The 15,321-nt window shown below is 50.5% G+C and overlaps 1 protein-coding gene and 1 long non-coding RNA gene across 4 annotated transcripts; one reads left to right on the forward strand and one right to left on the reverse strand.

Moving 5' to 3' along the window:
- LOC110406060 lies at window positions 1,108–13,765 on the forward strand. Of its 3 annotated transcripts, XR_002443229.1 has the most exons (4): window positions 1,108–1,358; window positions 1,528–1,659; window positions 9,705–9,870; window positions 10,419–12,127. It is a non-coding gene; the product is annotated as an uncharacterized LOC110406060 (long non-coding RNA). The 3 variants fall into 3 exon arrangements; XR_002443230.1 differs by lacking the exons at window positions 9,705–9,870; window positions 10,419–12,127 and adding an exon at window positions 7,250–7,774 and having other exon boundaries at window positions 1,119–1,358; XR_002443228.1 differs by lacking the exons at window positions 9,705–9,870; window positions 10,419–12,127 and adding an exon at window positions 12,135–13,765 and having other exon boundaries at window positions 1,123–1,358.
- On the reverse strand, window positions 7,218–8,939 carry GRIFIN (galectin-related inter-fiber protein). Its single transcript, XM_021412068.1, has 4 exons — window positions 8,928–8,939; window positions 8,081–8,160; window positions 7,838–8,000; window positions 7,218–7,382 (listed from the first exon to the last, which is right to left on the reverse strand). Exons 1-4 carry the CDS (start codon window positions 8,937–8,939, stop codon window positions 7,218–7,220), a joined length of 420 nt encoding a protein of 139 aa, XP_021267743.1.

Consider the following 15,321-nt stretch of genomic DNA (forward strand, 5'->3'; position numbering starts at 1 on the left):
GATGTCAAGTGCAGTTCAGAATCTTTGAAACTACGACTGCAAAACAAATAAGCACAAGTGGAAATTGATGTTTTTAGTTTGTAATTACTCTAAGGAGAGTGAAAACCTTTCTTCTTTCATTGTTCTTCCCCTCTCAATCAAAGAATGAAATGTTTAAACTATTTCTAGGGTCCTTTTGAGGATTTTAAATGGAGAATGTGTGCATTTTTTCTGCCTGGGAATATTCACTGCTGTTTCCATAAACAGATAACTTCTTTATCTTCTGTCCTTGTTATTGGAAGCCTCTTAGATTGAGTGCTTCAGAAATGTAGTGGCTGAAATGAAAAGATAATTTTGTACAGAAGAATTTGTCTGATATGATGTGCGCTCACTCAAGAACAATGAAATACTATTTTGGTGCAAGTGTGATTGAAAATCTGTCTTTCTGATATCTTTGCTTTTGGTTTGTACAGAAGGACAGGCAAGCAGCAGAGAGGGGAGTACAGGGCTGTACCCCTGATGGGACCCTGTTTAAAATGAAGCCCTGTCTCATTAAAAGGAGAGTCAATGAATGGAGATAAAGGCGGTGAGGCACTGCACAGGGTGCCTAGAGTCGTGTTGGTGCCTTGTCCCTGCAGACACCCAAGGTCAGGGGATGGGATGTGGGCACCGATGGAGCTGTGGGTGTCCCTGTGCATTGCAGGGAGTGGGACCGGATGGCCTTTAAGGGTCCGTTCCTGCCCAAACCATTCTGTGATTCTACACACTGCACAGTAAAGTAGTTTTTAGGAAAAATCAGTGCTGTAGATCCCTCATTCATAGCCCAGGGAGTATCTGAAAAGGAATTTTCTCCCTGCTCGCATTTTGTTTGGAGATCTCTTTCCCTTGCCCAGAACAGGCAACATAAATCCTTAGGAAAAATTAGGATCAGCCTGAAAGCAAATCCCAAATTAAGCAGATTTGGCTAATTGTGGAAACCTGGTCTGATCAGGTTTATGAGTCTCCATTTCACTCTGTTTTGGTCAAAGCACTTTGCCAGTGCAGCTGCTGAGAGGAAAAGCAGATAAAACTATATCAGAGCAGAGGCTGCTAAGACAGTCCTTGGATCTGAATACTGCTAGAGCTGCACAAAAACATCGCTTCCCCAGAGCTCAATACCTGGGTGCAACAAGCTAAGAAAGAGCTCTTTACATGACAGAGCTTTCTTGGCTCCATCAGCTGATTGCCAGCTGGGGGAAATCTGACAAAGGCTTTAAATTTACCACAATTTGCCTTTCTCCAGCTGCAGCTGCTTGCAGAATCAGAGGGAAACGCGTGGAGGCCGGAAGGAAAGGCGCTGAGAAAAGTGCTCACAGGGCTCACAGCTGCCAGTGAAGCAGGTAAAGGTTTTAGAGAACACAATAGCAGGGTGCTTGTCTGTCTGAGCACGGAGATTCATTCTTGGCTGACGTGACTGGGATCGGGTTATGGTGAGATTTAGAGCTTGAGCACTTTCGCAACAAGGGTTCGGCCATTAGGTGGTGTGTGTAAAAATAAGTTTTCCTATAGTTTGTGTTCCTGGTCAGGAAGTCCCTAGGATTCCTGTTGTGTGGATTCAGAGGGAGGTCAGCTGGGAAGTGGGGAGAGGTGTCATCGTGGCTCTGAATCCTCTCCAGCAGCTTGCTCTAATGTTCTGACAAGGTAAGAAAAAAAATCTGTGAGCTTCTATTTATCTTGGGCAGCCTTTTTAGAGGAATATCACAACTAGAGTCACATAAAATCAGACAGTCAGAGGCTCTGAGCATTGGTTAAGCTCTGTCAGGATCAGCTGCAGACTTTTCTCTCTAGTAACAATGCATAACCTCTCATTGTGCAGTGACTCATCTGGAACGACTCGGGCAATTGACTGGAGGTACAGTCACTGCTCCCTCATCACCACTGACCACGTTTGTCTCTCTGTTTCCAGCGTGTGCTCACAGCACAAAGCAACTTCAGGAAATGAAATATGACAGTAGATGGAGTTTAGTGCAGAGGCTGAGGTCAGGAGGTGAAATAGCCGCATCTCAGACTTACTCCCACTCTACAAAACCAGCAAACTCATGTGCAATAAATCACACAGCAATCACTAATCCTTGCTTAGGAGAGGTGGCATATTGAGGGAGGGGAAGAATGAAGGGATGTTTGTGGCTCTTTAGCCGTTGTTTAGGATGGAGCAGGAAGTAAAGGAGCTAGAGAAACACTGATTAGCAACTGAGACCATAGCAACAATACCTATGTACAGGAGAATGGGAAACTCCTTGGGTTAATGAGCTGCTCAGCTCATTAAGACAAGGGGCTGGCTTGTCTGTGCAACCTGGGCTGTGTTGCAGACCATAGAGGGGTTCAGCATGGAGTTTGTTACTGTATTTAGGAAAATTCTCATATGTCACAGAAGGTCCCAGCCAAGCCAACACATAAGCTAGGCCATGAGCTGCGGAGTGAGAGCACTTGGCTGGAGGCAAAGGCACCTGGTCTCTCCCTTTTCCTCCCTGCTCTTTTCCCACCACATGCCTTGGTTTCCTTGTCTCAGTAGGGGTGTTATGACACTTCCTTCTCTTTCTAGTTTGAATCCCTATAGGTGCAGAGTGCTCTGTAAGACCCAACCAGGCAACACAGGTTGAGATGGGGCAGGGAAAGCTGCCTGGTCTCCATTGGCTCTCGTGCTCTGGGAAAGCCAGAGTTTTGGCTAGCTGTATTCTTGCAGCTTGAAGGCACAACATGATAGATTGTATCCAGCTCTAGCAAGAGGCTCTTGAACAGACTGCAGAACAGGAGGGTCAGCAAATTTATGAGTAAGGTTAATTTCTGTCACCCTTCCCTTAGGCAGCAGAGGTAGACAATAATGCATCTGTCAAGTAAAGCAATACCATCAGCTTCCAATACTTCAACCTCTATAGCAGATCCTTTCCTTCAGAAAATAATCCCTCTGCAGCCTGCATCTGATGTCTGCAACTTGGTACCTGCCGCTATGCATGCAAGATCAGAGCTGAGATGCGTATTCCTGTCTGAGCTGGCTCTGGGTGGAGGTGGTGTGAGTTAGTGATTTTATAAAGCTCTTTTTAAATGCAGTAGAAGAAGAATTTCTCTGCTTTCCCGGAGAGATTCCTTGTCAGCTACAATCTGGGCCTGCATAGTGCCTCAGAGTGGTCTCTCCCAGTTAGAACAGAGCTGCTACTCCTCCTTTCTTCTTGTTCTGTTTATTATGTACTCTTCAGAAAAGCTGAATGCTTGCTCTTCATGTTCCTCAGCTCTGCTAGCAGACATCTGTGACTCCTGAGCTTTCAAGGAGTTTGACAGCCCACATGTTGAATAAGCAGTCTCTTTGGTAAGGGCTCAGAGATGTGAAGAAGAAAGTCATGGCTCGTAAGTTCTGCGCTTGCTGGTGGCTGTGTGTGTGGCAATGTGCTGGGAAAACCATCTCCTTGGGGAGGTGAGAAATGAGGCGCTGTAGATGTGGGTTGGTCATTGAGCTGCACCACAGCACAACCCCCCTGAATCAGCGGCAAGGAGCCATGCCTCACGCAGCTCTGCCCTCCTTCAGGGGATGCTCATGGAAGCGCTGAAATGGCAGAAAACTCATCTGCCAGCTAAACAGTTCCCAGTGGCCCGTCTGCTTCTCCTCACCAGAGCTGCCCTCCAGCCATGGCTGTGTATCTAAACCACCAGCATCAAAGTCTTTTGGTTTTTACGGAAATGTGGGCATTATGTCAGAAAGTGAATGGGAAGCAGATGCAACCTGCATGGCTTTCTCTCTTTTAATTCTTTCCTAGACATCTTTCCCATTGCATTGGTGCTCTGCCTCATTTCGAGGCAGAACCCAGTGTCTGATATTCACGTGACCCTTGCTAAGGTTGGCAGAGACAGTGTCACTCAGCCTGATGTCTCCGGGCTGCTGCCCTGCTGATCGGATGTGACTGTCACTGACGTGGGAGCCTTGTGCCCACCGGCCCATGAGGAAATCGCCCGTGCTGCTGCCAGGGTGTGTGATGGTTGCCAGCAGTGTCAGCAGCACCAAGGAGTGCTTGCTGATCGTGCACCGTCAGATGCTCCACAAGAGATCCGCAGTCCTGAGATGCTGCCAGAGGAGACCTTGGCCCTGGGAGTCCTGGCAGAGCTCAAGCGTGAGGGATTATGAGTCTATTTTCCATTTTATTGATCTGGGGACAAGCCAGAGCAGCTCACTGAGTTCTGCAAATCCGGCCCAAATGAGGAACATCAGTGGGAATGGGAGAGCTCATCTGTGGGATCACCGCCTCTCCTGGCTTTCCCTTCTAAGGGATGTCTCTCTCTGGTGGCCCTTCCTGGTTGGTGTAAGCAGTAAGGGCAGCAGCTTCTGCTTTATAAGCAGAACCTATAAGACAGTCCCTATTGCCTCCTGCAGTAACTTCCCTTTCTGGAAGTATTTCAACCTGGCTCCTGTGCTGCTGCTTGGCCCTAACAAAAGTATGGAGCTTGACCTTTATGTTGGGAAGTTAAATGTTCATCTTCCTCCCCTTCAAAAGGAGCTTTCCAAACTGGGCAGGAGCACCTCTCCAGCAGTTCCCTCTACAGTCCCAAGCTCCAAGTTGTGAATAGCAAAGCTGGTTGAGACATTGAAGGAGGACCAGCTGGTTCAGCTCAATACCACCACACTGTGCCTCTGCGTGATGCTGATGTGCCAGCTCCCCTTCTGAGAGTTTATCCCAATGGTGTGGCTTCATTTTTCTCTGGAGTTTCTCCTTAAGGGGCAGATGAGGGCGAGGGAGTTGGAGAACATCAGCCAGCCCTGCAGCTTTCCTCCCAGAGATGCTCTGTATCTCCCCAGAACCACATTGCTCCAAAGCCCTCTTTGCCCTTGGGACTGTTTTGGCTGGAGGAGGCAGCAGATAAAACCCTGCACCCTGCAGTAGTGCTGTGGATGTGTCAGGAGAGGTTGGGCTTGCTCAATGTGGATGATAGCAGAGTGAGAGCGGCCACTGGCACCAGCTGTGGGGAAGGTGCTCGCAGATGTGGCACAGTCCCTGCTGCTGCCTGATTTGGTGTGGCATCTCTTGATTTGTCTGTACTTGAAATATTTTTGCTCTATTTGTCCGAGGTCCTTTGTGCTCGCTTCTGGAGAAAAAAAATGAAATTGTGGTGTATTACCGTGGCGGTGGCTGTAAATGGAGTTTGCAGCCATGTAGGTATAAAGCATTAGCCTCATAAATTGTTTCATCACTTTTCCTCTGTGAAAAATGATCTGTCTATCAACCCCCAAACAGGCATGAATAAAAAGAACAATTTCTTTCAAATGCAGTTCAGCATTGTCAAAGGTATGACACAGAGATCCCAGCAGGACTATTTTTGTCTGCATTTGTGTCTGTCTTACTGAAGGGATGGCTGTAGGAGTGCAGTGTGTAGAGTCCTTGAGCGGCATCACAACTACAATTTAAGCCAGACCCAAACTACAATTTAACCCATTTTTGCCTCTGTGGTGATGGATTTATTCCGGGACAGAGGAAGTCTCACCATGTCCAACCTCTCCCAACTTGCCAACAAGACAATTGTCATTTCCAAATGGTAATTTCTGTTCTCTTTGGGAGGAAGAGGTATTGGGTTGGGACTATTTTGAGTCCCCATTGCGCTCTCCACCGTGAGAACAGGCCCGGTTCCAGTTGGTGTTTTTTATGGTCTGTAAGAAAATTACAAACTCTTCAGCAGATTCATAAATGTCAACTTTGTGGCATCCCGTGTTGTGGTTGGCTACGCTGTCACCTCTTCTTTGTAAGTCCTTGAGACTATAAATAGAGGAAAGAGTTGGGAATGGCCAATTTAAGCATTGAGAAGTCTGGAGTGCAGCTATGACCTTTGGTGATCCCGTGCAAAGACAAGGATGGGTCAAGGCTGCTTTGTTGCCCAGTGTCACTGTCCTGAAAGAAAGGACTGGCAAGGCAGGATCATCTGTGTTATTGCTTGTCATCAGGAATGTGGTCTGTCTTATGTCTGAGAAGCAAAGGAGAATTTGGGGGCAGCTGTAATTGCGTTTTTGGAGCGAGTTCCTGTTCGGATTTAACACTGTGACATTATGCTTCTAATGTGTGCAATTAAAACAGTAAAAATAAGATCTTTTTTGCCTGCAGTGGCTTGGTGAAGGAATCAGAGAAATTTCCCTCTTCAAGGAAGAGGGAAGAGCAAAAATAGAACAGGGTGTAAGGCAGAAGTGGACTGTATGGAAAGGTGACTGAAAAAGGGGAAAATGAAAATAGGCGGGGCAAAGAGAAAAGTCAGAACATCTGCAGGAAAAGTGAGAGTTTGTTTATTCTAAACTCACAGGTTTCTAGATTCTGGCTTCTGAAAATGTTCTTTAGTTCTTGGAGTCCAGCTGCATCTCTGTTGTATGCTGAAGGGCCATGTGCCTTTATGTATCCTGTTAAGCTTTACCCTTTTCTGACCCACTAAGTCACTCCCAGGGTCTGTCTAAAAAGCCTGGAGTTGGCAGGACACAGGCTGAGCAAACATCTCTGTGGAAAGTATCTTCTGGAACTATCTTGCAAGCTACGTCTTATTACACTGGCCTACATAGATAGGATCTTCATTAGCCCTCAAAGCAAAAGGGTACTAGTTTCCCAGTGCAGAAAAAACCAACCCCCAACCTGTGTCCTCCTGCTCCAGGCACTAGCCATTGCTCATACCATACACCTATAGGTTTGCAGGGAGTAAATAACTCAGTTGATCTGCCCAGTGAGGGATGATTCAGCAGGGATTTCCTTGCTGGGTTTTATTGGCAAATACAGAGGCATTTTTACCCAGCTCCTGCAGTGAGCTGTCCCTTTCCATCAGTAACATCCATACATGTTGCATCCATTGCCACGTAGTCAGCTGAGGACTAGCACTAATTTGCATCCTACTCTTGGGCAAATGCAATTTCTAGGGCAGCACTAAGATGTCCAGACTACTCAAGGCAGATTCCAGTGATCTGTCAGGCTGTCTAACAGCAAAGATAAGAGCATCATGCACCCTAGAGCATAGGCGCAGAAGGTCTTAGTGATCTGGGCTTCAGCTAGCAGCATGGCTGGGTGCTGCTGTAGTGCTGTGGCGTGCAATGGCTGTGACCATCATTTGCACTGCAGGGATGTACTGCAGCTATCTGGCTGGCTGGTGATGGCGTGGCATGGGATAGGTGTGAATGCGGAGGAGGTAGTCCCCAGCTGGATCAGGAACTTAAGTGGGAATGGCTTGTGAGGCTGTCCCAGCCCCTTTCACTAATAAAGGCCTCGTCTGGTGATTTCCACAGATGAAATGGCAATATCATTGAGAATCTGCAGCTTGGTGATGGATGAAAGCTGTTTTTGCCGATGCTTAAACTGCAGGATTTTGTTTTCATCAATGAAAATGTGGAAATAGTCCTGGTCAGAATAGATTTCAACCTGAAAGAGAGACTGTGTTACATTCACCAGGTGGATGCATCCTCCCCAGACCTTGCTGCTGTCACACTGGTGAGCACTCAGATCTGGGAATGTGCATCCAAATCCTCCCCCAGCTGACACATGCACAGGTCATCTCTTCTCTGGGCAAAGGGAAAGAATAATTGAGTTCTTTGCTTTGTGATAGCAGAAACTGGTGACAATGCAAAGCTTAAACTGATGACAAAAGCACCAGGGATTATTGCTAGGGTTGTGCATGTCTGTGCCAGAGCTGGCTATAAATCAGCAGCAAAATCGGGGGACAAAAGAAATACTGACAGGAGGCAGATTTGGAGAGGGGACCTCACTGGGTACAGTGCTGGCTGGGAAGGTGAAAGTAGATCCCTGAGAATCACTCTGATATTGGCTGGGATGCTCCTGCCCCACCCAAGGATGTCCACGGTGTGACCCAGAGCTACCTGGAAAGGTTCCTTGGCTTCGAAGGGGAAGGTTTTGTTCACCTCCTCCTTCCCCCAGTGGTTGGCCAGGAAGGAGTTGCAGACAATTCTGGAGCTGGCAAAGCGGGGGTTAAAGTGGAAAGCGATCTGGTCTCCGGGATGACTGAGGAAATTAATTTCGAACCTGTAACAGAGAGAGAAAGGGATGCATAGGGCCATGGAGCGTACTTCTGGCCTGGGGGAGTTGAGCGTGGCCGTACTCACATGCTGGTGCTGGAGCTGGTTTCACCCTTGACCACAACGCTCCAGCCGGGACACATCCCCTCCGGGTACAGGGCCTCGAACTGCCAGCAAAGCAGTGGGGAACAGCGTGTCACAGCCCATCCCCAGCCACTGCTCCATATCTCTGATCCTCTTCCCCTCTGTCCCTTTTCCCACACAGGCACTCTCTGCTTCAGCCTTTTTCTCACTCCTAAGTAAGCTCCAAGCTTCAGGGTATTCCCTTCCTCTCAGGGTTTTCTTTTGTATTTGCTGCCCAGCTCTCTGCAGAAGGCTTCAGGGCAGCAGCTCTCACCTGGCACAACGGTGCCTGCTCCTTCTGCCCATCTGCACAATGCAAAATCTGTGGAAACCTCAGCAGAAAAATTCGTGATGCTTTGAAACGGCGTGTGAAAGGAAGGGACTGACAAAGGAAGGAGGGTAATGTGGCACCCAGCCTGTCCCCATCAGTGTTATATGGATGACTTCCCAAGATCTCTTGCCCAGTCCCCTCCCACCTGCTCCCCCCATCTCCCACTTGCATAAAACGAGCTAGAAAATGTTCCTTGTTGAATAATTCATAGTTTTATTCAATAACTCATTTTAATAAGAAGTGCTTGCCATTTCATCCCACTTTTCTTAGCACTCCTGTGATCTTGCATTTCTGAGCATCGCCCTCTCCCAAACTTATTGGGAAAATCTCTCCAGCTTTGGCAGCTCCACCAGCAGCTCCTTGCCTGGCTCTCCCTTCCCATGGCTCAGTGCTTTCACACCCATCCCTTTTCTCTGTCACTGTTTCCCATTTCCAGTGCATTTTTGGGACGTGCAGGTAAAAGGCATCCCCAGCACTTACCCGCAGTGCCATCCTGCTCTCCTGTTCCACGCTGCTGATGTGAGTGTGCTGCTGGGGAGGGGGGTTGGGGGGGGCTCTATATAGGGCTGTCAGCCAGGGATTAGCAGAGGCAGCAGCCTGAGGTCACTTTTCAGTGCTGGGTGACAGGGAGCAGCAAATCCTGCTCCCCTCGCTGGGTCAGCCTGCTCAGGCATGCAAAGCTAATCCAGCCTCACTCATCCACCGAGCATCCCAAGCTCTGATGGGATGAGGCCAGGGTGGGAGCAACGGGGCACAAAGCAAAAATGGGGGTTCCTGAAGCTGGAGGGGATAACAGCAGCCCTGTCTATTGCAAAGTCTGTACAATCTTCTTCTTTCTTTTTTTCTCTTTTTTTTTTTTTGCTCTCCCAGAGCTCCAGGCTGAAAGGCGCTGATAGCAGCTCTGTCACAGCCGGTGCGGAGCCAGCAGGTTTGGGATCCCACTGTGCTGAGCTCCGAGCAGTTCCCTTCCTTACTGGAAACAAAGTAGGGATCTGGGAATAGGATAAGGGAGCTTTTGTCAGATATTTTCTGATGTGAAAAGGCCCCAAGAAACAGGTTGTGATGAAATGAAAGTTGCTTTGTGCCAGTGATGAGTGTTTGCACCAAAAGCACGTCCTGGCCACCCCTTCATGCCTGGGAGGCTGTGGTGCTCCCTGGATGGTCCTACAGGAATCCCTGGCTTTTGTGCTTGAAAACTCCTCACGCTGTGGGCCATGGTGCTGATGCTGTTTAATGTGTTTGCTTTGTTTCCAACAGATAAGCGGAATGAGAGCTGCTATCCCAGGCCCCAGTGCCCTTGGCAGATGACTTAAAATTCAGTCCAACAGACATCTAAGCCAAGAGCCTCTCCTGGGGCTGAAAAACTGAGTCCCAAGTCTGCGTTTTGCCCCTTCGGATGCCCCCAGAAAGCGAAGAGTTCATGGTGAGGAAATGCACTGGGAGCACTGGAGCAGAGCTCTGTGCTGCAGATGGCAGCACTGGGAAGCTCGAGGTGGCAGCAACGTGCAGCCATCCCTCCTGTGCTGATGCTGCTATAGGCATCTGCCAGCTCTGCGTGGTCTGATCCCAAAGCTGTGAGTTTGCCCCCCAGAGCCTCCCCTCCTGCTTGTTTCTGCTGCCAGCCAGGCACAGGCTGTGCAGAGAAGGGGAGACACCCCTTTGAAATGGTTTTGAGGTACCCACCACAGCAATGGGCAGAACCAGACAGCATTGCAGATGTGTATATAGGAAAGATGTGATGATCACAGCGTAGCACAATTAAGCTAACAAAAGCAGTGGGCGGGAGAAGGCTGGTGCACAGCGGGGCAGGTCGAGGGGCTGTGGAAGTTCCCTGGAGGTGTTTGAGAACCATGGAGATGTAGCACTAGGGAACTATGGTTTGGTGTCATGGTGGGGATGGGTTGGGGTTGAACTTGGTGATTTTAGAGCTCTTTTCCAACCATAATGATTCTATTCTATGATTCTATGAAGGTGCTGAGGAAGCAGAGGATGCTGCACAGGGAGGCAGCAGCAGAGCAAATACCAGCTCCTTTCTGTGCCCAGTGCCTGCCTCACCCCTGCAGCACAGGCACCAGCACGAGTCACAGCTTCCAGAGAAGGTGCTAGAAGCTTTGGTTTTGTCTTGTGAAACCAAGCACTTCCCACAGATCTGCGCAGGCAGCTGTCCTGGCAGGGTGATGTCCCAGCTGGGCCCTGTGGCAGCTCCCAGTGCAGCTACCACCTCCATCACCAGCAGCAGCAGCAAGTGCTGAGCTCACTACCCTGCTGCTAACAGTGGTGCTTGGCCGAGTGCTGCTGGAGCTGAGGCTTTCTGCAGAGCTGCCCTGCAGGAGGACAAAAAGCAGCAGAAATATTTTTGGAGAGATGGGTGAACTCTCGAGGAGGCAGAGGGTTCTGACTGCTCTGGTTTCAGGGATAGCAACGATGCAGATGCTCAGTGCTCCCCAAAATTCAGTTTGACTCCTTTTGGTGAGAGCAGGAAAGGCTTTGGGAATGATCCAAACACAGCAAATGATGCCCACATAGGGGCTGGTTGTACAGGTGTGCCTTGTTTGCCTTCTGCCTGTTGTGCCATTCCTGGGAGCCATCATCACCTCTGCTTAGCAAGGGGGAAGGGAGAGGGAACGTGTCTAAAGTCAGCTGGTGGAGGTGGGTGGTTGGCTCCCAGTGGCATTGCTTTTCCCAGGCACGCTGACTGTGTGCTGCTGGGTTACGGCAAAGAAAAACACGGCACAGAAAACGAGCTGATGGTCTGACAGCTTGGTTAGCTGCAGGGGCTCTTCGTTAGCGTGACATTTTGGTGATTATCAAATCTCTTATTAGCAGACCTGCTCACGCATTTGTCAGCCATTTGGTTGTACAACAGGCAGAGTTTGCACCTACCCCTAAGCCGTTACGATCCTTGCCCTGCTCTCGGTCATTTGTCCCCGAGCCCTTCTCCTGCTGTTCACGGAGCGACAGAAGTGCTCGGCGAGGAGCCTGGCACTGCGCTTCCCACGGGGATTTTCACACAAATCTCCCCCGTGAGAAACTGAGTGCTTGTCCGCAAGTGCGGTTATCTTCGTCAGTCTGTAGAGGTCTCCAAACACACAGGATGCATTTTCAGGACCCGAGCACATTCCTTGCATCTATGCTTCGTATGCTGATTTTCCCCTTCTCACGGGCTGCTCTGTAGATGATGCTTTGGTTTCTGATACCTGCTTGGATTTTACTGTGAGTTCTTGTAGGAATGTGGTGTCCATCCCGTGGTTAACTTGGTTGTGCCCCAACAAGAGGCGTACTCTCCCCACAGTGCTGCTCTGTCCCATTGCTGCTCGCGGATAGGGAAGGCTGGGAGCCACCCCTGGTAACTCCCTCGGGATTAATAGCACAGGGACATCCAGGACTGAAGCCTTAAGGAACAAGCAAAGATTAATCTAGGAATTATCTATTTTTTTAATGTGGGGGGATGCAGGAGGCCAGGCTTGGCCATATTTGCTCCACCAACTTGGTAAGTCTCATGGCTCCTTTTTCATTTCTTATTCTGTCCCACAAACCAGCAGCCGGGTCAGGACTGGGGCTGTGTCCTCCCCCTGCTGGCTGCCGTGGGGTTGGGGATAACTGCGCTTTGAACATCCCCATCCCGCTGCCTGTGTAACAGCCTCTGCTACCGCTGAGTTTCTGCTCCCTCCACGCTGCAATTTGCAGGACCTGCCAGAAGAGGGCTGGAGACTCCGAGCAGAGCCCTGAGACGAATGATAACCATCAAACTGCGCGCGAGTGTGATGCCAGCGCAGCCTGATGCAACACCGCTGTGCCTCCGCTCCGGGATGTGCTCTGCAGCCCGCACCTCTCCTTGCAGCTCCTTAAAGAGACCGCTGTCCCTCTGAAAGCGCCCTGCAGAGCGAGCTCAGCCTAAAAACAAAAACAAAAACAAAAACCACAAGGAAAGAAAAACATCACACCCTGCAAGGTGCCAAGAGACATGGGAAAGCTCACACCCACCGGCACACGCTGCCTGTGCCCGGCCCTGTGAAGTGTCAGCTCCAGCACCCGCCCTAACGAGCTGCTGAGATGCTTGGTCCCACCCTGTGTCCGTTTATCCGTGCCTTGGCGTAGCGGCAGTGTGTCCTGCTGTCCTGTCAGCTGGAGAAGGAGAAACAGCGTTCCTGAGCATGGCTGCAGCTCCTGGTTATGAGCTTCTGTGTGTAGGCACATGAATGATGGCACAAATCTCTGCCTCTCTGTGCATGGTAGTGCCACTCCTCGCTGGGCCACGCACCGCAGGAGTGCAGCTGAGGCCAAGGCCCGCTGTGCCCGCTCCCTCATCGGGACTTCCCTCTGGGGCGGCTTTGAGGAGCAGGGATGAAAGGCGGCACGGTGGAAGCACAAAGCTCGCCTGGTTTATTTTATTTATAACTGGCGTCTGCTTGAAAGGAAGCCGGCACTATCAGCTCCAGCACCGCCGGGTTAAATGAGTAAATGAAAGAGAGTTTTGCGTATGATCTGGAGCTTGAGTTTGCTCTTATATGGGCATCTCACCAGGCGCTGCTTGCTGGTACCTTGCTGCTTGTGGTGTGGGACATCCAGGCTCCAGCAGTGAGCCAGGGACTTGCCTACGTGACAAGCAGGAGGCACAGAGGGTACGCTAGGGCTGCAGCCACCCCTATTCCCTTGGCCCAGGCTGGCTGCATGCTGTGGCACTGACCCTGCTGCAGCCAGAGCACGGCTGGGCTGTCAGAAAGCAAGGCTAGGCGTGGGGTGCTGTTTATCACCTGGGGTTCCTTGAGCCAATATTTGATCACCTGTAAGTAATTGCCCTGCTGTGTTTGCTGGGACCTGATTTATCCTGCTCCATGGTGATCCCTTCCAAACTCCCCAGAGAGACACCTGCCTCCCTCTCCCTAGGATGGATGGGGAGTAGCAGAGCTGGTGCAGGGTCCCTATGGTCTCCACTGTCAGAGTGTGGGTGCTGCATGTATCCCCCATGGGATCTCAAAATCATGGCAAAACTGATGTCAGAGCCCTGGGATGGAGGGGGGAGAAATATGAGCCCTCCTTGCTCCTCTCCAGCCTGGATGGGGCAAATTTCTGCTTTCTGGGGATGGAGTCAGGTTTGACAAAGCCTTCTCTGTTCCCTGCAGCCTCTTCACAAAGTATTGCCAATCCAGAAGCACTTCCTAAGTGAGGTGAGGCTTTGAGGGCCAGGTTTCCTTGGTCTAAGCAGCTCTGATTTGGTGCTGAGTGATTTACTGAGCTAAAATGCTGGGGGAGGAGGCACATCAGTGGAGGGGCTGCAGCTTGGCTGCAGGCTTTCGCTCCTGAGCTCAGCTATGCATGCAAGTAACAGCACGACAGCCTCTTGCTAATGCTTTCCCTGCAAACCCCATGCCAGCTCCTTGGACAGGGACCTGCATGGCAACAGGCCTGAGCACGGCAGAGGCAGCCGCGTTCCACATATCATCAAAGGCTGAATTCCTCCCCAGGAGCAGCGCGTGGGATGCAGCCGCAGTCGCGCGCCTGCAGCTGCCGCTGGGGAGGAGACAGAGGAGGGGGAAGCCCGGAGCTGGGTGGAAGGAGGGAGCTCATCTGTGAAGTTTGGGTATACACCAGACACAGGTGCATCCCTTGAGCTGGAGCTCTGAGAGCTCTTGGCAGGTTGCACGTGGATGGTTTGGGTGTGAGGACGTCAGGATGCATGGAGCCCACCAGCTCTTGGCGAGGGTTGTTGGCATAAGGAATCACAGTGACACGTCGGGGTCACACAGGCCTTCCCATGCTCATGTTTGAAACCCTGAAGAACAACTGTCCTGGAGGCTGGGTCCATCCCAGCATCTGGGGAGATGGGGGAATGATGCATGGGAGATGAATGCGCTGAACGGCATTTTTGGCTTGGTGGGCTCTTCTGAAGAGAGTCAGTACCAGCAAGACTCCAGATATATCTGCCTGACCACCAAGTAAGCAAACCCTGAACTTGGAGTCTTGGTCCTCCCCCCATGGGCTGTGAGCTCTGTTGTACAGGGCTGGCACCGGGGTTTTGCAGCAAGCTGCGAGGGGGAGGATGCAGCTTTCTGCTATTTTGGAGAGCAGGGAGGAAGAGGAAGGGCTGCTGACAAAGACTGAAACTCGAAACATGACAATGGTGACAAAAAACCTCATCCTATTTGGGGAACTAACTGTATTTGTTTCCTGATGTGATCAGGGTAGCTCAAACTGAGAGAGACATGCTGACATCATTGACTTGCAATGTCCTGAGTTGGGTGGGTTTTGGGGATGGAGCAAACCCTACATGTCCCGCTCCTCTCCTGACCCACACAGGGGCTGGGAGATCTCTTCAGTCAAATGCCTAAACCCTAAACCTGAATCCCTTCTCTCCTCTCCCCCAGCAGCCCTTAGCCATGCCACCACGCAGGGCTTCCTACCAGCACCAGCTGCCTGGTGGTAGCGCCTCGGAGCCCAGGCTGCACCAGGTTAAGCCAAGAAGGTGGCACCCAGTGGCACCACATTTTCCTTCCCTGTAGCCCTGTTTGCTGTTGCTCATCCTGCTGCTCGCTCCCATCTCCCTCAGGAGCTCTGCTTCCCTCTGCCCCTTCCCACAGCGAGACACCCTGACCCTGCTCCAGCTCCTCGTCTGCAGACAGCAAAGTTGTTCTTCTTGAGATGAACAATAAGGCAGTCAGTGCCCCGGGGATCCTGTGGTCAAGGCAAAGTGATGCCATGTCATTTGGTTTCTTCTTTATTTTCACATTGGCTTTTATAGATGCAGATGGGCTCCAGCCACAAATCCAGCTCCCAATGGCTTGGGTGGAGGCTGCTGATTCAGTCCCTCTCTATTTCTGGTGTTGGGCTTATATGTAATTTATTCCTATGTAGTTACAGATATAGCTGTGCAGAG

Source organism: Numida meleagris, chromosome 13 (assembly GCF_002078875.1).
Source record: "Numida meleagris isolate 19003 breed g44 Domestic line chromosome 13, NumMel1.0, whole genome shotgun sequence".
Lineage (NCBI taxonomy): Eukaryota > Metazoa > Chordata > Aves > Galliformes > Numididae > Numida > Numida meleagris.

Bases quoted from the DNA above. Each gene is read 5' to 3' on its own strand.
- GRIFIN (XM_021412068.1), bottom strand. The intron at 8,001-8,080 runs GTGAGTACGGCC...TCTCTGTTACAG, and splicing joins ACCAGCTCCAGCACCAGCAT to GTTCGAAATTAATTTCCTCA. The intron at 7,383-7,837 runs GTAGCTCTGGGT...TCTCTCTTTCAG, and splicing joins AAGCCAAGGAACCTTTCCAG to GTTGAAATCTATTCTGACCA.